This window comes from Lepisma saccharinum, chromosome 2, assembly GCF_977018435.1.
Source record: "Lepisma saccharinum chromosome 2, izLepSacc3.1, whole genome shotgun sequence".
Classification (NCBI taxonomy): Eukaryota; Metazoa; Arthropoda; class Insecta; order Zygentoma; family Lepismatidae; genus Lepisma; species Lepisma saccharinum.
This window is the reverse complement of record NC_139230.1, coordinates 52,575,441-52,603,011: the sequence shown is the minus strand read 5'-3', so window position 1 is coordinate 52,603,011 and position 27,571 is coordinate 52,575,441. Positions and strand designations below refer to the sequence as shown.

General features: G+C 38.8%; 1 protein-coding gene and 1 non-coding gene across 3 annotated transcripts in view; both read right to left on the bottom strand.

The window, feature by feature from the left end:
• Window positions 1–27,571, bottom strand: part of LOC145984032 (cadherin-like and PC-esterase domain-containing protein 1) — a 516,258-nt gene that overhangs the window by 254,270 nt on the left and 234,417 nt on the right. For both annotated transcript variants that reach the window (XM_083117366.1, XM_083117365.1), the window contains 3 exons: window positions 22,274–22,377; window positions 20,620–20,885; window positions 16,634–16,814 (listed from right to left, as the gene is read on the bottom strand). In XM_083117366.1, coding sequence (XP_082973492.1) covers window positions 16,634–16,814; window positions 20,620–20,885; window positions 22,274–22,377 — 551 coding nt within the window. The remainder of the gene's footprint in view (window positions 1–16,633; window positions 16,815–20,619; window positions 20,886–22,273; window positions 22,378–27,571) is intronic.
• Window positions 10,087–10,160, bottom strand: TRNAT-UGU (transfer RNA threonine (anticodon UGU)). Its single transcript has one exon. It is a non-coding gene; the product is annotated as a tRNA-Thr (tRNA).

Sequence of the window (27,571 nt, the reverse complement as noted above, 5' to 3'; positions counted from 1 at the left end):
GAAAAGAACGAAAAGAAGAGGAGAAGAGTGCAGTGGAGTAGGAAGTCTAAGACAATAGAGGAGATACGAGGAGTGGAGATGAGTGGGATGGAGATAAGATGCGAGAAAAGTAGGGAAGGCGATATGAGATAAAAGCAGAGCAGAAGGAGGGGAGAGAAGAAGGAGAAGAGAAGAAGGGATTGAAGATAAGAGGTAGTTGCAGAAAATATCGTCTCAGCGTCAAGAATTGACGCATTGGTCAAATGATCGACTTGAAACATTCAATAACATTTTGAAATGTATTGGAGAATGTATTAGATCGGTTCTAAATGCCTTTTGGCTTAGTTCAGAGCAAGGTAAAATCTTCCATGTAAGATCTTTGTTTATACCACTAAAAACATGAATGTAATTTTAATATTTATAAGAATTATCCAATTTTTGTCCACTTCTCGCTTCGTTGAAATGGAGATTTTGTAATTTAATATTTCCCCTCCCCCCATCGTTAATTCCAAACTGAATCATTCCGTTTCACACTGCGTGGACAATGAACACAATGGGATAGGTCTAAAACTTACGAAAATTTTCTGCCACCGGAAGGGTTTGAACCTACGACCATCAGATTGACAGTCCTGAACGGTAAACACTACCCTACAAGCTTTCGCTTCTGAAAGTAAGTAGAAGGAGCTGACCAATGTGAAATGTAGATGTAACTCTCCTCCGACATGTAATGTGCAAACAATACTTGTTTGTAACAAAGAAAACGAAGGTAATACTACTCGGCGAAAACATTTAATGGAAAATTGCACATGATGAGAACTTTTCATTCGATATTTGCGGAGGTATCCTTGCATTGAACTCGAGTGGGAAAAGGGGTAAAATTAGTATGTCCTGAATATCCACAAATATAAATAGTTATTTCATTAATATTTGTCAATGTCTTTGAAAGAGTACACAATTATCGTTAGAGTATCATAATTCACGATCTTATACATGAAATTATCCCTTTGAACGTGTATCAATTCATTTATTTGATTATTTTTTTTATAAATTCCATATGCAGAACAATGTAGCCACTATATACTGCTATTACAAATAACGTTACCATGCTCTTGTTTATAATAAAAGGAGAATAAAAAAACACCTCCTAAGGAGAATCGAACCTCGGATCGCTAGAAGCCCAATCGAGAACTCTAACCACCACACCACGACGTTACCTTTGATTGAAACTACAATTTTTAAGTATTCTGTACCTCCAATATTGTAAATGTCGTTGGGTATACATGTAGTTGAACTTTTACTTTAATTTTGAATTGCTTTCTTGTAGCACAGCAGATATCTTCGAGAAATAATTTTCAAGTGATGAAGAAAAAAGAGAATATTGGTAGTTGTGAAAATGCGAGTTATTTCTTCTAACATACTTTTATTTTATTAAACATTATTAATGGAAAATATCTAGAGGCTTGAACATTGCAGGACGATGTTCTTTTCCTGTGATACTGCAACAGACGAAATGCTTGTTTACTGATGCAAGTCTCGTGTTCAGGACAGTCTTATGAAATGTATTTGCTGTTGCGTAAGGTAACATGAAATAATTACATCGTTTGCGAACTACCAAATTTGCGCAAAGTTAGACGTAATGACGCGGAAATTTTTATTCAAAAAATCACTTCACATTTGCACATTTGACAGTATTAGTTAAGAGAGACTCGTGGGACACTGTGTTAAGGTGCTAGAGTAAATCCTTCTTATTTTTCTTCCTCAAAGAACAACAGTTTTTAAAGTAGAGCAACAGTAGTTCCGCTCTTTTTATTTCTTTTAAATTCTTCCACATTCCTTTAATTGGGTTAAACTAAAAACTAAACCCACAGCGCTACAGCCCTTGAAGCCCTTACCTACCGACTGCTGGTCTCCCTCCCACACTGTTCCTCCCTCACCTGTTATAGCGTGGTGGTCTCAGACCAGTGTTGGGGTTAAAAATAAATAAAAATATTGCTTGCATTTCTGTCATTCGCGTATACCAGGCTCGTACGCAGGATTTCTTTGAGGGAGGGGCCAGACCCAAATTTTATATATATATATATATATGTGAGAGAGAGAGAGAGAGAGAGAGAGACAGATATTACAAAATAGTTCAAATAGTGCGAGCGCCATTGAAAAGTCATGATAATTCTATGTTTAGAAAATAATATATTTATAAATTAAATGTTGCGTACTAGGAATTATTATCACAATAAAGAACATGTCTAATTTCGAGTTAAGAGAAAAACAATAATAAAGAGACATTCTCGCATCACGATTGCAGTTCGAAAAAGTCAGGACAGGGATTGAAAGTAACGCATTGTCATGACTAAATCGGTGAATCGGTCGTCTGCTAGCCTTTCTTTATAAAACTGAAACCATCCAATATTGCACACTGAAGACTTTTGCGCAAGAAAAAGATTCATTTAGGTAAGAACAAAATTGAAATTTTTACACATTTCTAATATCGACAATATTATATTTGTAGTTATTGATAGGTTCAAATTTAAATATTCCAGGTTTCGAGGGGGCATGACCCCCATGCCCCCCCCCCCGGATACTGGCCTGACGTAGACAGTGGGAGAGAAATTTTGGAGAATCTTTCTATTAAATTTATTATTTACATCCACCTTATGCTCAGATAGGTTTATTGACAATCGTGAACTTTTCGTTTATTAGATAATATTTAGTTTTATACGACGGGAGAACATTGGTCGAATTTCCTTTCTTGCTCTTTTGAGAGAATATATACTTCTACAATAGCAATCGTGTTCGGGAACGGTGAAAAAAAAGCGACTTGGTTTTCAAAGGCAGACAAGCTTGGTAGCGTAGCTTGCTCGCGTTCAAAAGTGACTCACTCACGCTTTCAAGGTCGCTTCTTATCGCAAAACATGGTGCGTCCATGCAAGTTACAAGTGACCAGAGTCGAATTTTAAAGAGAATCTGAAGAATGATAGATTTCATCAGAGACGGCTAGGTGGGCACTAGCTCAACATGCAATAGTTTAAGTGATAATTTCTGATAAACAAGAAACCTTATTGAATAAGTATTGGGATAGTAATACGTGTATCTGCTCCTTTTTAACAATGTAAGCTCGAAGACAATCTATATTACATTTCTTTATATTGGCAACTTGGTCAACCGGAGGTTATTTTAAATAACAAATTTCGTAGATGTTCATGTAACCGTTATAAAATTACATACTATAAAATATATTCACAAGCTTTGATATACTAACAACGAAGAAATAAATTCAGAGTTAAATTTCAAATGCATGTGTATAGAGTAATTCTAGAAGTACAGAGCTATATCAGAGTATTGGACTTCCCTTTGCAGGATAACGTTTACAATATTGACGCGACAGAATAATTAAGAACTGTTGCACCAAGGGAAACAAAGGGCGTAGTGTATTGGTTAGAGTTCTTGAAAGCATTGATTGCGGTCCCAGGTCTTCCATACTAGGTGTTCTTTTTATTCTTTTTTTTAAAATCCCCTTCTATTAAACAAGAGCATGGTAACATTATTTGTAATAGCAGTGTATAGTGGCTACATTGTTCTGCATATGGAATTTATAAAAGAAATAAACAAATAAATGAATTGATACACTTTCAAAGGAATAATTTCATGTATAAGATCGTGAATTATGATACTCTAACGATAATTGTGTACTCTTTCAAAGACATTGACAAATATTAATGAAATAACTATTTATATTTGTGGATATTCAGGACATACTAATTTTACCCCTTTTCCCACTCGAGTTCAATGCAAGGATACCTCCGCAAATATCGAATGAAAAGTTCTCATCATGTGCAATTTTCCATTAAATGTTTTCGCCGAGTAGTATTACCTTCGTTTTCTTTGTTACAAACAAGTATTGTTTACACATTACATGTCGGAGGAGAGTTACATCTACATTTCACATTGGTCAGCTCCTTCTACTTACTTTCAGAAGCGAAAGCTTGTAGGGTAGTGTTTACCGTTCAGGACTGTCAATCTGATGGTCGTAGGTTCAAACCCTTCCGGTGGCAGAAAATTTTCGTAAGTTTTAGACCTATCCCATTGTGTTCATTGTCCACGCAGTGTGAAACGGAATGATTCAGTTTGGAATTAACGATGGGGGGAGGGGAAATATTAAATTACAAAATCTCCATTTCAACGAAGCGAGAAGTGGACAAAAATTGGATAATTCTTATAAATATTAAAATTACATTCATGTTTTTAGTGGTATAAACAAAGATCTTACATGGAAGATTTTACCTTGCTCTGAACTAAGCCAAAAGGCATTTAGAACCGATCTAATACATTCTCCAATACATTTCAAAATGTTATTGAATGTTTCAAGTCGATCATTTGACCAATGCGTCAATTCTTGACGCTGAGACGATATTTTCTGCAACTACCTCTTATCTTCAATCCCTTCTTCTCTTCTCCTTCTTCTCTCCCCTCCTTCTGCTCTGCTTTTATCTCATATCGCCTTCCCTACTTTTCTCGCATCTTATCTCCATCCCACTCATCTCCACTCCTCGTATCTCCTCTATTGTCTTAGACTTCCTACTCCACTGCACTCTTCTCCTCTTCTTTTCGTTCTTTTCTTTTTCTCTCCTTTACTCTACTCTCCACTCCTCTCTCTGTTCTCGTCTCCTCTTCTCTCATCTCGTTTTCCTTCTCTTTTCTCTTCTTTGCTCCATTTTCCTCATCTCTCCTTGAATTTTTTTTCCAATCCCCACACTACATCTCCTCTCCTCGTCTATCCTCTCTTTCTTCTCTCCTCTACTTTTCCTCTTCTCGTTTCGCTTTCTCTTTCTCCTGTCCTTTGTCACCTCTCGTTTTCTCTCACCTCTTTTCCATTCTGTAGACTCATCAGCGATGAAATACTAGAAAACCTATTTTTTCCCCTTGAGAAATAATTTTTGTCTCTTGCGATATAATAGTGATATTTTTAATTCTATGCAATAATACTTGTTTTTATTTCTTTCGCGTATTTTATAAATATCTATTGTGCATGTGGCAACCCTGAAATTGAGCCTAACTCTACACGCAACCCACCAATGCCTTGTGTAAATTGGGTTGCCTAGTTTGAAATGTCGTTGTCCTAAAACTTTTGAGAGACACTGTACAAAAAAGTAGTTCTTGGGCCACGAGACCTACGATATCGTAACATGTTAAAGCCTGTTGTCTATGCAACCCAAATAACAAAAATGTTTCCTAGGTTTGCCTGGCGGACTTGGATTCTCGGGAAAAATTGAGTATTGACAACAGCGTGAGTCATACCCCCAGGCCCAGCCACAACAAACAACAACTAGGTGCCGTGAGACCTCCAGAGAAAGTGTCACGAATTTGTTTCTTAACAACAGCCACTCGTAAGGAGTCATTATCAAGAAAGTTCACTGAAATGGTGGTTTTCATCGAATCATCATCGCGCAACACACATGCTGTTTGTCAACCCAGAAGTCCTTGAAAAAGATTGGAGTTAAAAACAACTACTTGATATATCATAAGACGAAACGATATTAGTTAGCCCAACTTAGAATGTTGTGTAAGGCATGGATCATCATGTCCTATCATCAATTTCATAACTTTATTATAATCCTCATCGCCTTAGTTGACCCAAGTGCTAGAAAAGCAATATAAAATAAGCAAAATTAAGAAATTAATAAATGACATTTTTAGCGATTTCACGCAGCGACTCAGTAGCATGTAGACAAAGTTTAATTAATCCGGAACCAAGGGCATCCTCGTTCTGCTTTATTGTCATTTTCCCTCCACTTTGCCTGCCGCGATTAACCTGATGTTGATTAATGCAACATTAATTAAAACAACCAACCAACGAAACAATCCACAAAGTGCACCAGAGCGGCGCATATCATGAATAGGTAAACTATGTGATATTTTGCTAATTTAGAATTTAGTAATAAAATGGGAATTTTGGAGGGTTCAGTTAAGTGGCTGCACATCCATTATGTAATCGCGATTCATCTACAACTACGTAAAGTGTCAGTCCCCGCGATGGAATATGTAGCGCAAAGCCAGGGCTTTAAGATAAAATTTGTTTTGTTATTGTTTTTATTAGTAATTACAGCAGTTTTTCCCTCTGAAGTTAAATTATTTATTCATGACGACGATTTATGATTACATTAAAGACATGAATGAACATACGCAATGAACCCATTTTGGTCGGAACTCGAACTCGAAACCTTCTTCGGCAAGAAATACAAATATCCATAAGCCATGAGTTGGAGATGTTCCTCTACTTCCGTCATTTCATCACTAATATATTTCTTTAATATACAATAATAAATCACAAATACCTTAAAATAAATATTATTTTGCATTTTGTAGTTAAAGATAGGAAAAATGCTTGTGGAACGATTAGGGCTATAAGAATTCCGTCCATGACGGAGTGGTTAGCACAGTGAGCTATGATGTCTGATGTCCTGGGTTCGAATCCCGTCGTGGGTATGGGTGTTGTGAGTGCCCCTTCTTCAATTTCATCATATCACTCATCCTCGTCGTCGCGATTAGCAAAAGGTGAAAGAAAAACGACGCTAAATAAGAAAATAAAAAGAGGTTATAAGAAGCATTCTTATTTCCGGACGTGTCCTACATTTTAGAGTTGTGTCTGGCCTCCGGAAGGAATTTGAAAGAAATCACAAATGTCTTATACGTATCTTGGGCATCACGTAACTTCAAATTAGATGGAGAAACAGAAAATCTGAGGATAGTCTGAGATAACGTGGTTCCTTGGAGAAGTATGCTTAAATCAAAGAGTGTGCATGGTTGCTACTAGATGTTCGTAAAAACAATTACAATCCCAGCTCAGAAATTACTTCCCGATTTTCTAGATCCGGAAAAGTCCGGATATATGTATAAAAAATTCTTACTTTGTGAAATTTTATCGATATTATAAATAGCGGTAATTTGTTCGAAGTAACAAGTTTCATTCCAGAAATTATAAATAGTCCTTATTGGAGAAATAAGGCACACAATTCTGTTTCTTCCCAGTGTATAGTAGTTTTTTTTACTTTTCAATAAACAAGAACTTCCAAACTTTGTTTACGAAATTGTGAACTTTTTCCTTCCCGAATTCATGGATTGTTTTCCCTTCCTGGTCCCGTCTCGATGAAAAACGTTCTGTCTTGCATACACAAGTTGAAATCACATACGGCCGTGCTATTCATTAGCAGTTGAGGCTGAAGATGTGTCATATTCTCGTTATATGCTAAGATGTCCTAGTAACCTATTATATTTACTGCAAAATGCGTTCGTGTCAAACATTTTAAGACAATTTGTCCTACTTTCCGCTGAAGAGTGATCTGATAGTCCTATGTGTGATGAAAACTGTTTTTACTCAATTTCTGATATAATTAATTCCGCATTTCCTTCAACTTCTATTACCTTGTTATTGCCTCCAATGCTTACATGACATTTCCTTCGTGCTCGTCCTTTGGGTTCAGAAATGTTTACAACACCCCCATCTCCCGCGTGTAAATAGCAGGCAACAACACTCGGGAAGACCATAATGTATACAACTTGTTTACTACATATTTTACGAAAATATTGAAATGTGGATTGGAACGAACGAAATAAAATACCTGTTTTATACGCACACTGGAAACGAGGGCAGGCCTGCTGTGAGTCACTCCGGCAGTGAAGGTCACTGATCGAAGCAGTTGGTGCTTGCTTGCTACAAGCAGGCGCCTTATCTTTGCTCAACGAAACACGGAAATCTTCGTTGCTTTTTCTTTGGCCAGATTAATGGTGAACATTTACAGGAACGTTAGGAGTGGTATCGTATTCTATTGGAATTAGATTTCGTGACGTTTAAAAGATATCATAACAATATGTAAATCTCTTTGTGACCTACACTGAACTTATGTTAAAGTTTCATTGACATGTGAAAGCGGAAATTTAGAGATCCTTCTTTCTTACGATTTCTAAACAACCAAAGAGTGTGGTGAACGTGAAACTACTTATTGTTCGCAACAACGATATGTATTAGGTATACAAACGGTCTCTAATCAAAAACCCTATTACATCACAGGAAGTGATTTTTAAAACAATTCTACCACGTATCCAACGCAACCAATATTCAGATTGATTCCAAGCTTCTGTTTGGCTTATTTTGTGTCGCATTTTTACCTCTTGCGATAATCGCGATGATGAAGATGATGGGTAATGATACAAATGCAATGCTACATCTAAGCCTCAACAGGTTTCGTACCTGGATCCTCTGGCTTTGTAGAGAGCTATGGTGATTTTTATTTTTATTTTCATCTGGTATTTTAAGTCCACTTTATGCACAGTAAGACTCATCGAGACTGCATCTACAGTTTAAAGTGGGATCCGAACCACTATGTGTCTCCACCGGGTATCGAACCCGGGACTCATTGATTACAAGACGACTACTGCGCCATCGGGAAGGCTGAGAGAGAGAGCGAGTTACGGTGACTACGGTAATGAAGAACTGAAAGTAGAAGAACTACTAAGCTAGTCTTTAGTCAATATTGGGATTGTTAATGAATATTATGAATGTCAGTTCAAATTGGGGAAAAAAACTACGAAATTTCCAGAGTGCCGTTACAAATCGTTATTTTTTCTCTTTCCACACATCATTTTGCTACTAGATATTTGCATGCTAAGATGTAAAAAGTGCTACATTTTCAGTGTGTGGAATTGAGATTTATTTCTGAGAATGGAGTAGTGGGAAAAGGTTCACCTCACATGTTTGGATTATACCCCCCCACCCCCACATGCACACAAAAGGGGCTGTTGCTCTTATAACGAAATATAATACGTATGAATTGTGTCAAGAAAAATTGGACCCTATTCACATTCCTACGGAACTTAGAAGGAAGCACACGTAGAGATTGGGAAGTTCTGTTGCGACAAAATCGGGATGTATGTAGTAAATTTAAAAGCAAAGTGCTACCTTGTGCTTTACACCAAGCCATGAAGGTGTGTAGGGGTGTGGAGATAAGGCCCCAAGCTTTGTTGGTCAGACCAAAAGTGGGGATGATGTAATCAGCACGACGCCCCTGGCCGCCTTACCCCCCCCCCCCCCCCGAGTTTCCTCCAGGTACCCACTTTATACCAAGCTGGGTGGGCACCGGAGCAGCTTGAACATGAGGACAAAATCCAGATTGTCCCCCGTCGGTGATTAAACCCAGATCTATCGCATTGTAATAAAACGCCCTAAAGACTGAGCTACTGCGGCACCATATATGTAGTATAGTAGCCTATGTAATTAAGGCAAGAAGTTTAAGTTTCGTTCAAAGCTTTTAGGCGAATCATTTTCGGAGATATAACGTGTAGCTCTTTTCGGTTCTGCGACCTGGCTTGAGAAAAGGCGATTTTCTGACGAACAACATTCCACCTGACAAGTCACGTGACTTTCCTACATTTCCTGTGCCTGTTGGCTATTGCATGAAAGACGAGTTCCTCTTGAGACAGACAGAATCACCCGATCACCTCAAGGTGCAATCTGTGCTGCTTACTCTTTCGGCGTTATTTATTTAGTGCCATTAAAGTCTTATGGGGAAGAACTTTTTTCCACCACTGTACTAGCATTAGTACCCAGAAGACGTATTCATGAAGGTCATGGAGGACAGCCCATCTAGACAAAAAATCAGAAAGTTCAACGATTATTTCATAGAACCATGGCTGGATAATCCAAACATTCCAACGGAAATTTGGAATTGCAATGGCCAAAGCACCGAACAAACAACCCAGTGGACGGTTGGCATAACAAGTTGAACCACATCATATCCAGAGTAGTACACCATACGTCTTGCAGCTTGAAAGTACTAAAAGCAGATGCCTCATCTAGTTTTCACGCTTTAAGGAGACAGGACTTGGATTGTATTCCGCAGAAGCGTAGAAAATCAACCTACATCCATCTTGACGAACGGTTGCAATGTGTCCCTGAAAAGCTAGAAAATGGCGGAGATCTTAAAAAATGTCTCAGAAGCTTGAGCAATGTATAAAAGTTGGAGTAATGAGTTTGAGTTGGTGTTTTAAGTCCACTTTATGCACAGTAAGGCTAATCGGGACTGGACCTACAGTTTAAAGTGAGATCCGTACCACTTGTGCCTCCACCGGGTATCGAACCCGGGACCCCTTGATTACAAGTCAATAACGCTACCACTGCGCCATGGCGAGGCCCTTGGAGTAATGAGAGTGGCTTTATTTGGATTGTACAGGGTGCGGCACGTAAAACCAGCCCGCTGTAATCCCGATGTAATTGCTTTGCTAATGAACATGTAAAACATCTAAATGAACATGTCAACAGAAGATGGCGTTGCATGAGTTACTAATTCTGTTTCTCACCAACAGGTGGCTGCTTGTGAACGCGTGGTCGAGTGAAAGCAGTTGAGAATCAGGCCTTGTTGGGTGAAGCCATGATAATGCCGTATTTGATTCCTGAGCGTGTTGCAATTGTTGAAGCTTTTGTGCGCACCGGATCCTTTGTGCAAACAAGGAAGTTGTTTCAGGAGAAATTTCCAGGACGTCCTGTCCCAGCAAAACGCACAATACAGGATTTGTTTGGGAAATGGAGGCGTACAGTATCTGTTGCAAATGCTCCCAGGGACAGACGACCATCTGTCTGCACACCTGAATTACGGAGGCAGGTGGAGAACATAATGGCGAGAAGTCCTCGTAAATCAACGAGGAAATTAAGTCAACAGGTTCCAGCTAGTGAGCGAAGTTGTAGACGTGTGTTAATGGCGCTGAAGTTAAAACCTTACCGGATAAGTGTAGTGCAACAACTGAGGGAGCTTGACCCGGGGAAGAGGGTGGATTTTTGTTCATGGCTATTGACGAATGTTGCCAGTGGTGTTTTGGATCCATTGATGCTCATCATGAGTGACGAGGCGTGGTTTCACCTGTCGGGATACGTAAATTCCCAAAACAATCGCTATTGGTCGTCACAGAATCCACACGTAATCCACGAGCAGCAATTGCATGACGAAAAGATTGGTGTTTGGTGTGCCATTTCGGCACAAAGCGTTATGGGGCCCATATTTTTTGAAACCACAGTAGACAGTAACGTGTATTTGGGAATTCTGGAAGAGTTTTATGAACAATTGACAGAAGAGGAGCGTCAGTTCTGTTACTTTCAGCAGGACGGATCAACAAGCCACACATCAAATGCTTCACTATCCCGTGTGCATGAAATGTTTACTCCAGAGAGGACAATTAGCAAAGGCCTGTGGCCTCCTCGGTCACCCGACTTATCAACTTGTGACTTTTACTTGTGGGGAATGTTAAAGGGGAAAGTATTCGAAACAAATCCACACACAATTGAAGAACTCAAGACCTCCATCCAGAATGTCATAAACAGCATCACCACTCAAGAATTAACAAAGGTGTACATGAATCTCCTGAAACGTGCTCAGACGTGTGTTGAAGTGGGTGGAGGACACTTTCAGCATCTATTGTGAAGGTGAGAAATCTGAACACACAACATTAAATTTCATTTGGTGTATTGCTTTTGTTTGATTTTGTTTTAATTTCACTTAATCATTCAAATTGTTCATCTAATGATATCTTATGAAGGGACGGGCTGGTTTTAAGTGCCGCACCCTGTACATAGTTGATTGACGATATACGGACGTATGAAAATTCTACATGTACGACGTGCTATTTTCTCGGAAAACAAGACGACAAGGTTCTTCCCAGAACCGCCTTGGAGCATGGAGCTAATGTTGTATGTTTAAAAAAAATCCCTAAACTCCGTACCAGCTAACTGTAGACCAGGCGAACGAGAACAAGTCTCTGCGGAAGAAGTGACGCGAGATGGCTCCACCAATGAACAGTGAGAGAAACGGGATTGTGTAATGGGCGACGGGAGTTACCCGATTTCCTCCTTTGCTATGCAGCGTTGCAAACTTTTGAAATGGATAATACGGAACTCACATGGCAAACGGACCGTATTTTTGTCTCCACGTCCGTACGATTGGTTTAAGAATTTCTTAGAGAAATATTAGGGATAAAACTGCAAGAGCAAATTTGGCAAGCCGTGTATTTAGCGTATGGACTAAGGTCTGGACCGTACGGTTGGCAACGCTGCGTTTTCAGCACTCGATTTTTCACCTCCTCCTCATCTGCCGATCTGCGTGGCCCTGCTCTACAGTTAGCCTGGACAGGGTATACGTTTTTCCATGCTCAGTCTGACAGGTGACGTCACTCGACCGTGGCAACTTGCTCCGCACCGTGGCAAAATGAACAAAAATAAGCACCGTGGGAAGTTACACCGTTGCAACTTGCACGCCACCCCTTGAGCTTGGAGGCTGAGGCCCTGTGAGGCCGGAGGCTGAAGCCGTGTGAGGCCGTAGGCCGACCTTCAACTCGGAGGCTGGGCCTCGCGAGGCCGAAGTCAAATGGCCATCTCTGGACCGTCTTCTCCCAATCGACGTAAAAATTACCGAGGTATTTGAAGTTTGTAAAAAACATCATATTTTAAATTGGTTTTCATGAAATACAACTCTGCCATAGCCTCACTTTCAGTAAAAGGTGGTCATAACTTGGGTTTCCTATACATTTAGCATCATTACGTACGCAAAGAAGGGTGCGAGTATTTGAGAAGGGTATTAACCCTTCTTCTGGACGTGAGGCTGTAGTGCACACCCATAGAGAGAGACCACTAGCAGCCACTGGCATACAGTCCTCCAAATCAGGCAGAATGCAAGAAAAAATAATGGAAGGATATGGACAATTTGCTAGAAACACTTGTGCATCACACTGTACGATTACACGATGTTTCTAACGAAGTGGAAATGGCAATAAACTATGTTTCTGATTGTTGACAATATTGATAGTGTTCATGGTTTCCAATATTAAAGTCTGGAATGCTAGAAACAGGATTGGTATTGGGCACGCGTTGCACTGAATTTTCAATCATAAGCTTCGACTTCTCGTCTAGTGCTCCTATCTTTCTTTGATAGGAAAGCACGTCTAGCCTTTCGTCCTCTGCAAATTAGGACCTGTCACCGTTTGTTTGTATCGTTCCAGTGCTTGCTTGATTCTCGAGAACCTTTTTCATCGTTATATTATTTTCCTTTCAACGAGAAAGGAGAGAATTCATAAGTGAATTGACTTCTCTTGCAGCTATGGATTACGATAAGTGTGCATTAAAGAACACCTTTGCCGTTGCTTACGGGGTCCCACAACAAAACAACCTCCATGTCTTACTCCATACGCGTTGCCATCCTTACTTCGTCAAATCTGGCCGAGGCAGGCATCTATTCTCTTTGCAGGGATTTTAAAGAGGTTCGCCGACGTTGATTCGGTGTTACCAACTCTCTTCACAGAAAATGAATAGCAAATGCCAACGATTAACAGCTGTAACTCACAACAGATAACCCAGGGGAATATTTTTTTCTCATTTTCTGTTGCATTTGATTTTTCAACTATTTCTACATAATTTTGCATCGCTGATTTCAAATATGAAACAGGTTTTCCCGTATGTGCTATAGTTATCATGCAATTTGAAACATTTACTTTTGCAAAAAAGAACACCCAATGGTATTTACATTGGGGATAGGTGGACAACGACGCTTAGATTTACCTTAACCATGCACTAAAAAACCTTTAATTGATTGATTGATTGATTGAGTGTGTTTTAGTCCACATTATGTATAGAAAGACCAATCGGGAACGGGCTCGAAGTTTAAAGTGAGACCCGCCCACTGTGTGCCTTCACTGGGTATCGAACCCAGAACACCTTGATTATAATGCGACGAGGTCCCACTACGTCATCAGGACCTTCCCTATGGCGCAGTGGTAGCGTCGTCGCCTGGTAATCAAGGGGTCCCAGGTTCGATACCCGGTAGAGGCACATAGCGGTTCGCATCCCACTTTAAACTGTAGGTCCAGTCCCGATTAGCCCTAGTGTGCATAAAGTGGACTTAAAATACAAACTCAATTAAACACTACGTCATCGGTGAGGCGCTGAAACATCTGTTTTTCATATCAGATCATGGCTTCTTCACTTAGGCTTCTTTTCAGAAGACAAGCACTTTGCTTACTGCCATGATACCCAAGGTCTTCTCACCAATTAGGTGTTACCTCGTGTAGTCCAAAGGGTAGCGATTACGAGGGTCACTATTTATATTTTGAGCCTTGGCAACACTGATTGAAGTTAGGCGTGATTTGACGTTTGCACGGAATCGTCTGGCATTATTGACCATAACGTACTTCAAATGTTTTGTCAATAGCTTTATTTGTGTTGTTTATGTTGCCTTGGAGATTGCGCGACAACAATAAAATGGAATTAACTCGTAAACGTTTTCGTGTTATGATTTTTTACGATTTTCGACGTGGATTATCAAGACAAGAGTGCATCAAACAACTTACTTCCACATTTGGCGATGAAGCCCCATCCTTTGCCACTGCGAAACGCTGGTATAACGAATTTAATCGTGGCCGCCATTCGCTCACCGACGAGATTCGCGAAGGTCGTCCAAAATCAGTTGTTGTTCAAGAAAACATTGATGCTGTGCAAAACCTAATACTGCAAGATCGTCATGTGACATACTGTGAGATTGAGGCAACCATAGGCATTAGTTCCACCAGTATATATAAAATATTACATGATCATTTAGCTGAGAGAAAGGTATGTTCTCGTTGGATCCCACACAATTTGACAAAAACTCAAAAAGACGCTCGCCTCAATTGGTGCAAACAAATGCTCAATAAATACAATCGTGGTGCTTCAAAAGACGTATATAAGATTGTAACAGGTGACGAATCATGGATATATGCATATGAGCCGGAACGTAAACAGCAGTCGACTGTATGAGTGTTTCAAGATGAACCCAATCCAACAAAAGTTGTTCGCGCTCGAAGCACATCGAAACAAATGGTCGCCTGTTTTTTCAGGAAAACTGGTCATGTGGCAACTGTGCCTTTAGAGGAACATAGAACGGTCAACTCTGAATGGTACACAACAATTTGTTTGCCAGAGGTCTTCGGTTAAATACGGAAAACAAACAAACGCCGTCGGATCATTCTTCATCAAGACAATGCCAGCTGTCACACATCTCGTCTAACAACCGACTTTATGAACAGTCAAAAAATCGAATTGATGGGTCATCCGCCGTACAGTCCTGATTTGGCACCCAATGACTTCTTCTTGTTCCCGAATGTCATGAATAAATTGAGTGGACAACGATTTTCGTCGGCGGAAGTTGCCGTTGATGCGTTCAAAAACCATATTATGGAGGTGTCTCAAGAAGATTGGAAACACTGCTTTGACAAATGGTTCGAACGAATGTAAAAGTGTATTGACCATAAAGGAGAATACTTCGAAAAACAATAAAGCAGTTTTCAATGCCAAATTCCTGTTTTTTCATTGTTAGGCTCACAATATAAATAGTGACCCTCGTATTTCGGGATAGCTCTGCACAGTCTCATGTGTATTGCACAACGGGAATGTTTATGAATCATTTCCAGTTGGTCACTCAGAGCATTTGCGAGAAGAACATAATGACATAAAATTCCATATCAATGGCGATGTGACAAGAATATGATGGCAGACTATTACTGCCAGCGAGATTGCCCTGAGTAAGTCCACAAAGCAAGATCTACAGGCGCAAATTATTGCATGAATAGACGCTATTTGAACTTTGCATGCCATCCATATCAAATACCATACATTGCCTTCCGTATATACGTATGTACACATATGTTTTGTTTTTTTAAGTATTAAATTCATACTTATATTTTACTATATTGAATACATGTTCAATACTCCAAAAAGTGCTTTTATCTTGCCGTATTTTCAAACTCTAATACATATTATGATGCACTTACACGTGTTTGTGAAGACATGAAGAATATCTTCGCCAAGATAATAAACAAGACGGCATCCAACTTTAAAATGTTGAATTGGATTTTGAAAAATATGTTGAATTAAAAAAACTAGAGCTTATAGAGAAAAACAAACCTCAGATCTGAAATCAGCGCACCCAAATTAGCTTAGATCAGGTGCTGATATCAATGCAACAAAAATGTTGTTCCCCAGTGAAATAGATAGTCCTCCTCCGTGGCCGTGCGGTTAAAGGCACTGTAATTGGGCTCCGACTGCGGGACGGCATGGGTTCGAGTCCGCCTGGGTTCAGTCTCTGTGTATAGGACCGGTGGTAACCCACCATCGTGAGGAAATTGGGGAGCTACAAGTGAGTAGCGTAACCAGGTCACGGATATCTCCTGTAACTGCTGGGAGTTCGACGTGCTTACCCCACGTCACCCAATTACCGGTTGAAGATCTCCACACCTCTAGATAGGATTGCGAGAGGGAGACTGGCAGTCGTGAGATAGGCCAAGGCCCTTACCGGCTGTAGAGACACGGGTTATTATTATTATAGTGTAATAGATAAGTAGATAATCAGTTTCCAAGTGAAACAATTGATAAGATCTATCTCGCTTCAATTTTGGGAAAGAAATAAACATATGTATGCACGAGATCTTTGAGATGCCTAAATTCAGTCGAGGAAAGTTCTTTTCGTATCCAAAATGCACGTCTCTCCTACGTTCGTTTGGTTATATTAATAATTATGATTTTCATTAATGTGTTACTGCTTTAGTAAATGGTATAAACTACGTTTTTTCTTAAATGAGAGGGAGAGCTTACCTTTTTAAAATTTTTGGAATCTCCGTATCTAAAAGTTACGAATCCTTCGTTGTGAACATAAATCCGAAGAGGAGAGACAGACGTTATGAGAACAAATACATGGACAGTTATGGGATAGCCAAAGATGCTGAGTTGATTTGGGAAGAATTGCTGCACCAGGCTTTCTTGGTCATCGCTGAACCTGGAAAAAATACCACACGAAGTTAGAAACAGAAGATGTTTCATCAACTAATCACATGTTTATAACTACACTACATGCACGTGATAAACATGTGACGTCTAAGCTGTTTTAGAGAGATGTCCCTAAAAATTCTAAGCAAGAGTTTGAGTTGTTGTCGTAAGTCCACTTTATGTACAGATAGGCTAATCGGGACTGGGCCTACAGTTTAAAGGTGGGTCCGAACTACCGTGGAATGTGCCTCCACCGGGTAACGAACCCGGGACCATTCTAAGGAAGAGGAGCTACAACACTAATCTATTCTTTTCTTTGAACTACGATAAAGGTTTAGCACCACATTACAATATGTCACATATGATTGATGTGATATATGCACAGACTGAGTTCCAATATTAATGAAAGTAATATTCGAAATAAACTATTAGGAAGTGACAAAGTTCCACAGACTCTACTATTAAAAAATGTTAAGGGATACAGTACTCATGAAAATAACGGTCTTTGAATTTTTGTATGTTCCAACCAGCTGTAATAATAATAACAGCACCTCTCTCCAACACAATTCTACAAGACCTACTGATAACGTCGTCGCCTTGTAATCAAGGGGACCCGGGTTCGATACCCGCTGGAGGCGCATAGTGGTTCGGATCCCCCTCTAAACTGCAGTGGGCCAGTCCCGATTAGCCTTTCTATGCATAAGGTGGACTTAAAACCCAAACTCAACTATTTTATAAAAACATACAAATAATCTATTAAAAATGCAATTTGACAATAACAAAATAAACAATAATAAAAAACAAGCTTCGAATATGTTCCTATTGTGATATATTTGAGATTAAAGTTTTCATTCTCCTTTATGCTCAATCATCAGGAAATTTACGAGAATCTACATCATTGAATACTATCAAAAAATATTGATGCAAATGATAAATTGTGATAGGACGGTGTCGCAAGTATTTGACAATTTTAGAAGTATGTCCTGAATGACCCGGAGACGCTCTATAATTGCATGTGTACCATGTCATTTAATTTGTTTCGAACACATTATTTTACAAAATTAAATTCCCTGTATCGGTGGTGTAGTGCTTAGGATAGTGCGATGCTAAACCAAGGACATTTTGATCAAACCCTGAATGAAGCATGTGCATAGGCGTGCGCAGCCCCTCTGATTAAGGGGGGCAAAAGTCTTGATGAAAGTTCAGTCGGAGAAAGAAAAAATACATTCCATCTCACCGTTTCATTGTATGGTGGGTACTATTAGGGCCGTATATAGTGTGTGACCGGACTCACCGAAAATCACTCTATTAGAAGAACTCCAGCATACGTGGCACAAAAGTTCTCTGTTCCCCTCCTCCTTTATTTTCCTTCTCTGTGGTTCAGACTAATTTATGCGACCACATAGGCAACGAATAAAATGCGTGAGTCTTAATAACACGTAATTTGCTTTAAATATTTTTAAAAGAGAAAAATATTGTTTAATAACGGTAATAAGATTTCTTTACACTAAATTTCTAAGTGAGAGTATTAGGAGGGCCAACTGCCTCCTTGCCCCCCACCGTGCGCACGCCATGGTCCATACCCATGCAATCATATGATAATTAATATACATACATTTAATTTAATTATAGATTAAGTAAAATTGAAGTTCACCCTCACAAATATAGTGTATTTATTATTGCTAACTTACAGAATTCAGAGGTACGAAAAATTAATGGCAAAAATTCTGACAATGTTTCATAACCAACAGGGTATTACAACCCAGAAGTGTTCGTGACTGTACTGTATTAATTTGAATACTCTTGACATCAAATTTGAAATTTATATGTGGCACAACAGTGACGTGGGCTTCACTTAATGAGGGGCTATAGTCTCTTAATGTCAAAATAGAAGTATTAGTCCCAGAGGCAATTATAAATTCAAATTATTCTCAAGAACCTGTCAGTACATCTCTTTGTCTTAAGCGTCATTAAGAATATAATCAACACTGAACCAATTTCCTCAGCCTTTCAGTTCCTCGAAGGACACACAAGGTCAAAAATCCGCACTTAACCTTAATTTGTTTTTATTTAACAGACTGGCAGGATTTATTTACTGGGGTCCATAGGCGCCGACTCCATGGGGTTTGGGGGGGCTCGAGCCCCCACCAATGTTAACGATGTGGGGGCAGAGCCCCAAAATAAATTTTGCTTTAGAGGATCTAATGTATTATTTTGCTTCTCTTCAAAAGTTTACTCTGAATTGTGCTACATGAACTTAACTTTAAATACACATTTGAAATGTTCTAGACCATCAATTTGGGGGTCTGAGGCCGCTAAACCATCAACTTTGGGGGGGGGGAATGACCAGAGACAGTAAAACACATGACTTATTACTATATACTAAGTATGTAATTATGAGTATTGTTAAAACTTTTACTAAAAAGAGTTTCAAGAGACGATATTCATGAACTAGGGTAGTGGATGGGACGTTTGGGCTACAAATGGCTCTAACATGACATTCAGAACGAGATCATTGATATATTAGGGAGATCTGTGTTGCGCTCCGTGGTAGCAGATATTAAAAGTCAGGAATATTTTGCTATTATGGTTGATGAAACTTGTGACATATCCATCCGTGGACTGTTAATATTCTGCATTAGAACTGTGAATAAAAAATTTGATATTTTTGAGGAATTCGTGGGTTTTTATGAGATTCCGAACTCTGAGGCCAAAACTTTAAAAAGGGAGAGAATGAGTCATTCATTAATTTATTTCAGTGATCAGAGCCCCCCTCCAATAATTTTGACCCCTGTTGGGGTCTTAGAAATCCCATGCAATCCATGGTGCGTGGTAATGCACTGTTCGAAACAAACTTGCTCCACTCCACTCCTAGATTTAGAAAATTAGTTCCAAAATTGGCGAGTTCTTCCATCTCAGTAAATATGTCCTATTACAGTATTTTATTTATTATTCATCAATGATTTTCAGTTTTAGTTCCGCAATTATCTTTTTAACAGGGAAAGCCAAATCATTAATGGAATCAAAGTCAAAGTGCATGATTCTCAATTATTGAAATTAAATTAAACGCTATATAAATTTAATCTATCTTGTGAGCCAAAAGTCTAAAATTGTCATTCGGATAAAAATTCAAGTATTATACACAATTAAGTTAGAAGATTTCTTACATATTGCTTGTATATTTTAAGTTTTTGATTAACTTTTTTTTTTCTATTGAGTCTCACCCGTGACACCAAAAACAATTAATTTTTCCTTTAACTGTTACATTTCTCCTGCAACTCAACTCGAATATTCAAAGGTCAATTACTTTCTCTCTGTGTCTTAAGTAATTTATTTTTCATGATTTGAAAATTCACATAAATTTCTTAAGTAAAAAGACAGTGTTTTATCTATCCCACCCGTGACACAAAATTGTCCCCTTTAGGTATAAATCTGTAAAGTATTTTAGGGGTAGTTATGTTTAATCAACAGTGTTTAGTTTCATAATTCATTGCACAGAATCTGCAAGAAAAAATATTGCTTAACTATCAGTGGAACAGCTACTTTAATACCAAAGATGTACTTGTAGTCTGGGTGTCCCACCCGTGACAATGGAATGCCCCTAATATAGATTCTGAGGTTATATGAATATGTCTGATATAATTCATATTTGTTGCAATATTATTAAATGAATAAATAAAACTTTAAAAATATCTGAATGTTTTAGAGCAAGTTGTGACTTCTAGAATTTCTACAATCTGAATATTGCAAGTGTGCAATTTCACTTGTAATCCACATGAACAGGTCAAAATTTAAGCATGGAGAGAATAACTTACTCCTTCAAACGGACCCTGTTAAAAAATTCCATCGTTGAAAGATGTTCCAGTTTGCCACCAGGTGTTATGGATTTCAGAACCCAGGAATGGTTGAAACTTGGTCCATCTGCTGCATTTAAAAATTCCTCGTACTGGTCGGGAAGCGTAAAGCAAAGAGGGCTCAAGGCAATTCCTTGTAGAGATGTTATTTTTCCCAGATGGCTTGTCGTCCGACATAACCCATTCTTCTTCCATAGCACGTTCCGGAGACCAGGAATACGGTTAACCTACATGGACGACAAAATCATGGGGAAAATATTTAACAGCATAATTTCAATACAACATGTTACGTGAGAAATCTGTTAGCAAAGCTAAGAAAATGTTACACATTTATATTCGTACAGTTCAAACGTTTAAGACATTTAAAATCGTAAATACTGCGATTTTAACAATGAGCAAGAATCTTTTTAAAATAAATTTAACCATATATTTTTGGAAACTAATAAAATGTAAAACAGCTGCGATTTCTATACAAATTTTACACAATATACGGCTAATGTTAGTAATTACGTTCCTTATAACCATGCACCAGATCCTGAGTTCGAATCCAGGTAAGTCATGACCGTTTCTTATGAGTTTCTCCACTCATTATGGTCGCAATTAAACCATTTGTAGATAAATTACGTAAAATAACCCTAATACTAACACAAGTAGTACAACCATGTAATTTCTGCGGTTGGTATTCAAAGAATGAATTATCTAACAACATACAAAACATAAACAACCATTATAAATGTGTTTCCGAAGAGAAAGTAGAGATCTATTGCATTTGAGACGACAAACAGAGACTCGTTTAAATAATTATATATGCAGGAGCATCGTGCAAGGAATTTCTTGTAAACACACTTTCAACGTTGCAAATCATGAAACGACAAGATTCATAACATCGAAAGTCTTTTATCCTTGTCACGGCTAATTATATTTTTAAGGGAGCGTATATGTTTTATTTATAAAGCCTCTTCATTGTAATAGCTCGACATCTGCTTTACCATAATTAATCACTACGTTATAACACAATGGCGCAAAAATCTTTCAAAGCGAACATAATAGTTGTTTGTATTGACATTTCCATGAATAAACCATATCTTGTAACTCCGCACCTACAGCCCTGTCACCTGTCTCCTGCGTAAATAATTTGCTTCACTTATAACATGTGTCACCACGAACAAAATAATGATTTGCAATACCAGGGAAAATTGTCTCGACTAGATTTTGTTTTCTCAATTTGTTATTTACATTTTTGAAAGGAATCGAGTTACTAAATAATGTACAAATGTAACTGTTACATGACTCAGGCAGCAAATCTTGTTTACATTTATGTTATTTGCTTCTGCTTTTATTGTTGATGGTTATGATCGGAAAAGGCTAAGAATCCAGAGTAAATTACTGATGATTGCACTCTTTTCATTGAGTTAATTTTCATTTGAAAAGTCGAAATGTGTCTTAGGTCGATCGAGACAGGACCGCTGAGCTATGTGTCTTCACCCAGGATCGAATCGTAGGCTCCTCGATTACAAGACGACAGTGTTATAATTATTTTTATTATTGTAATAATCGTGTAGAATAATCTAAAACAAATAAAATACTAACTTCATAGAAAATGTTAAATATTTACCTTTTGGGATGGTTTCAGATTTAAAAATTCGTCTCGCGGCAGGCATTCCCCTGAGTCTCCATCGGTGAAAGCGATACACAGCATGAGCGTCCAGTCCTCTTCATCTGTAGAAAAAAAATCAGAAATGAAATGGCTCTCTTACCGGAAGAAGGAAGAACATGAAAAAATATAACGGTAACGATCACAGAATTTGTGGAATATTTTATAATGAAAGATTATATGTGTGTATATATATATACATTGATTGAGTGATTGATTTGGTGTTTTAAGTCCACTTTATGCACAGTAAGGCTAATCGGGACTGGACCTACAGTTTAAAGTGGGATCCGAACCAGTATGTGCCTACACCGGGTATCGAACCCGGGACCCCTTGATTACAAGGCGACGACGATATCAGTGCGCCATCGGGAAGGTTATATATATATATACATGCACACACACACACACACACACACACACACATATTATATATGGCATATTCATACCATAACAAAAATAAATTTATTATTGTTATACTTTCAAAATTACGTAAATATGCGTAATTCAAAATAATAATTATTAGAACAACACATTCAGTTATTAAAATCAAACTTCCTTAATCTCTTAAAATGCATTTCTAAATTTTGATCATCCCTCCTCAGTTGGATCTTCTCTTCTTTATCGGGAAGCAACGGGAACTCAAAGGAGCTTCGCTGAACCTTTCAAAGTATTGATAATGAAAGGGGAATCTGATAAACTTTTAGTCAATAAACCAAACAAGGTTTAGAGATAAGTTTTTATTTCTTCTTTTTCATTTTTACCCTCGTGGAAAAGTTATCGGCTTGGCCGTAGCCGTTGAAATGACGAATCCTCAGTTTTCCATCCGGTATTCATGTCACTGCTACTGCCACCTGTTGCTGCTACGGTCTTGAATCTGTATAGGTTCTTTACGAAAGGTAAGTTACTTCACTCTGGATTCAGTTTTCCAGAACATGAAAATCATCTATCTAGGTTAGCAGCGATTTGATTGATTAAATTGCTTTATTTTACTTCGCTTTTTGTGCCACTTTTGGATAATTTTCGAAGGTGGGATGAGTGATAATATGATGAAATTGATGAATGGAGACCCACAAGCATCCATGCCCAGGCCGGGATTCGAACCCAGGACCCCTGGCGTCGTAGCGCGATGTGATAACCATTCCATGTAGACTTTCTAGTTGGCCATCTTATCAACATTAACAAACAACCTGTATTTCTGCCACTCGTTCTTGTAGAAGTTTCTAATCGAATTAGTAAAATAAAATATATTTCAAATCTCACAAATTGTTAAAAATAAGCTATTTGAAATAAATGTATACCGAATTTTATTTTTCTCAATCTATTGTAATAATTTTAACATTTATTTAAACAATTTATCGAGAGAACTTCGAGAATCACAAACATCAACCCTTTGGACGTAACACACAGGAAACGACCCAAGATTACGCAGTGACATTATTCAATATTTGGCAGCACTACTGACAGTAAGCGGCTCTATCCAGAGACGAAGGTTGGTGGGCACTATTCACTGGTGTGAAGAACGTTGCAATAAAGATTTACAAGGTATGAGTTCAATGACAGCAATCTTGATATAACTTTGAATATCAGGAACATATTTCTGTTGTCAATGTTAACAATGTCATTTGGATATACAGCGGCTTCTGCCTATTCGCACATTTGCACGTGCACACCCAAATAAATCTGTAATGCAATTATTTTTTATTATACTTATTCACAGAACACTATCTCCTTCAAAACATCAAACGTTCCGACGCCCATTGCCTCATCAGCTTCGCTTTACCAGCGCCTGCCGCTGAGACACGTTCGCTTCGCACAAGTCGCCGTGTGCTCGTTTGCCGCTGTTTGCAAGGAGAAAGAAGGGATTGATTTTGCGGAGTTTACATTTGCCACTTCACATACTCAGACTCGATTGACTGAGTTGGTGTTCTAAGTCCACTTTATGCACAGTAAGGTTAATCGGGACTGGACCTACAGTTTAAAGTAAGATCCGAACCAGTATGTGCCTCCACCTGGTATCGAACCCGGGACCCCTTGATTACAAGGCGACGACGCTACCACTGCGCCATCGGCGAGAAAGAAGGGATTAGCTTGCAGTATTATTGGCTTTACGAGCACTGCTAGTGCTGTGTTCACAATGCAGTGTTGCAATCCCATTCCATTCGAGTTCGTGTGGCGGAGTTAAGGCAGCCCACACACCATCGCAAATAGAGGGATTTTTTTTTTGTGGAAAAGGGACATTTCTATAGTATCTTCGCCCACCCTGTTCCGAGCATGGCAGGGACAAGAAATAAGGGGAGGAAGTGTGGCAACCGAAAGCGAAAAGCGTGTTTTGAACAATGCCTTGCATTGCCTTTGCTTAATGCAGCTTTGGCAAAATAAACTGTCCTTGTGGTGCTGTAGTCGATCAACCCGCACGGGACGAACGTTGATCAGTCAGCTGTTTTCATTGTGTGCATGTTCATGCATTGCAAAATTGTTGCACTGTCCAAAGTTCGTTCCTGTTTCAATGCAAAGTGTTTGATTTCATGATGAAGGGGAAAACTGTACACAGCGATAGCATATATGTAATATTTAACGTTGTTGAATATTTGGAGGGAAGTTAGCTACAAAGCGCGCATTGACTGCAGTAATAATACGGATACGGCGTAAGAGAAAGGAAAATTCTGAAGTAGGAAGCAGGGCAGTGCTGACTGAGTGAGTACTGTTATTTTCTTTAGTACAAGGGCTGATTTTTTAGTAGTGGCAGCTATTAATTTTCTAGACACATAACATAAATACATGGTTCTAAGTTTTACAGGCTTTCGATGTAGTCCCTAGCGTTGCGTACAACGTGTTGCCAGCAATGTGGAAGCCGTCGGATGACGTTGGCACTGCCTAATCAGTTGATAGTGTGAAGAGAGCAATCTACTGCCAGAATAATGTATCTAACTGTGCGGAAGCGAATCCCACGAAGTGGTTCCTTCATCTTAGGGATTAGGTCGATGTCGCGGTGGTAGAGTACTTTCCATCAACAGCGATTGAACAAATCGGGCACAGCTCCTGCTGTATGCGCCCGAGCACTGTCATGCAGAATGATGTGTGGGTTGTGCATAAATTGTCGCCGCTTTTTTCTCAGAGCTACTCGCAGGTTGTTTTACACTGTTTGTGACACTGTCGTGCTGTGCAACCTCTAACACATTCAATATTTAACCAGCTCCGCTGCTCCTGCTTCGTAAGCATCGTAACTGCACTCCGCGACCGCTCGCTCACAACTGCTCTGTTCTTGTTGTCACTGCGCACGGGCATGGAGCGGGAAGAGTGAGTTAATTTGCTCTGAGGGAGGGTACGCATGTAACTAACCTTTGGTATAAACGACATTGCCTGGCTCCGTTGCACGGCGTCGCTTTAGCATAGTTGCCACTACTAAAAAATCAGCCCTTGTATTTATTACTCTCTTGATTTCGCTTGATTTTGTTATTTTGGTCAGTTGGTCATTAAAAATAAACAACTGCTAGATAGAATACAACTGATTTTCTGCATGTGATCCTTGGATCGGGTACCTTTTTTTCAGGAGCGGCTTGAGATAAAATTTTCACCCGGGTGAGGTGATGCCCCCTCTTGTTCACCCTGCTGCTCCTACTTTCCACCTTGCTCCAATGTAAAGCATGCCATGTTATATTTACGGTTTTGATGACGAAAAATAATAGCCTTAATATTTTAAAAACACTTTGAGTGTTACTGTTAAAGAACATGTTTATTGTAGGTATGTGAGAAGGTGTTTATTTAACACCTACATAATGGCATCAAAATAACAGTAATATTTTAGCTTAAATCCCTACATGATTTTGCAATATGCTTATTATGTTCTTCAGCAGTCTTAGAAGAACATTTCTTTTCGTTGCATGAGCCCCAGAGGCATATTTGTTCCATAAGCTATGATCTTCGCAAGGAAGCGGATGAAACCAGTTATTCACAGATGACCCATAAGGAACATTGCTAATGATTCAGGACACTGGTTTTATCAATCCTAAGCTCTTCATAGATTACTGAAACATTTTAACAGCTTTGTGAAACCAAGGAAACAGTGTCCGATTCTTCTCATACTGAGTCACCACATCTTCCATTGTAGAATTGAAGCTGTAGTCTTCTGTGGAGACCACTACATAACTCTTCTGTCGTTGCCACCACAGACTTCAGGCCTCAGAGTTTGGCTTCTTTGAGCCTCTGAAAGAAGTTTATGTCCAAGAGGCTGACAGATCAGCCTACGAGAGAGTGGCAAACATAGATAAGACAGTGGAAATTCATCCATTTAATAGGTACGTTTTCTCAAATTAAGATTTTGCACACTCGGAAGTAATTTTGTGTCCCGATATGCAAGAAAATCAAGTTGCTGTAGAAGACTGCAATCAATCAGTGAAGAATGAAAGTGAAATTAAATTTCCTTAGTAGGTCATTCTGAGACTGTTGAGCAGCTACGAATCTCACCAGCTATGCTGTCTTCACTACCAAAGGCAGTGGAGTCAGAGAAACGGAGATTAAATTCTAATAAGTCTGCATGTTTGTCTTTCTCTCCATGAAAGAGTTCTCTTATAGCAACGAAAACAGCCAAGCAATAAGAAACAAGGCAGGAAAAACATTAGTTACGATGATTCTTCAGTGACGTCAACTTCACTAGCAATTGCAGAAGGAAAACTTTACTATCCTGGGTGTGACAAAGCTCACTGAGAGTATAGTGAGGAGTGGGTGGCATGGAAATTGTTCAAGCTATGAAGAGTTTGGGCCCTTCAAGTGTCATTAATGCTGACGCACATTCTTAAAAGACAGGTTGCACATTCTTACAGGACAGTTCATGTTAAGATTGTGCATTTGGCATTTCTTGAAAAACATATATTTAGAAAGAATATGCATTTCATTGCAGTAACGTTTTCATATATTTTCTGCTCTTGATTGATTGATTTGATTTAAAACATTTCTGCCAGTTTTGGTTAATTGCTAAGCACAGAGAGAAATAAACATATCTTATTAACGACAAATGAACATTTTATTAATATTCGAACTTTCTTCCATTCCATTTATTATTTTATAGAACTGACTAAAAGATGGTTATTGAGTCATCCCGCACATAAAGGCATGGCTAGAAATTTTATAAGGGGCGTACAGTACATGGATGTAAATGGAATACAACTTCTTTTTCTATTAGCAAGTCTGATCAATATTGATCAATACAGTACATGATGTAAATGGAATACAACTTCTCTTTCTATTAGCGAGTGTGATCAA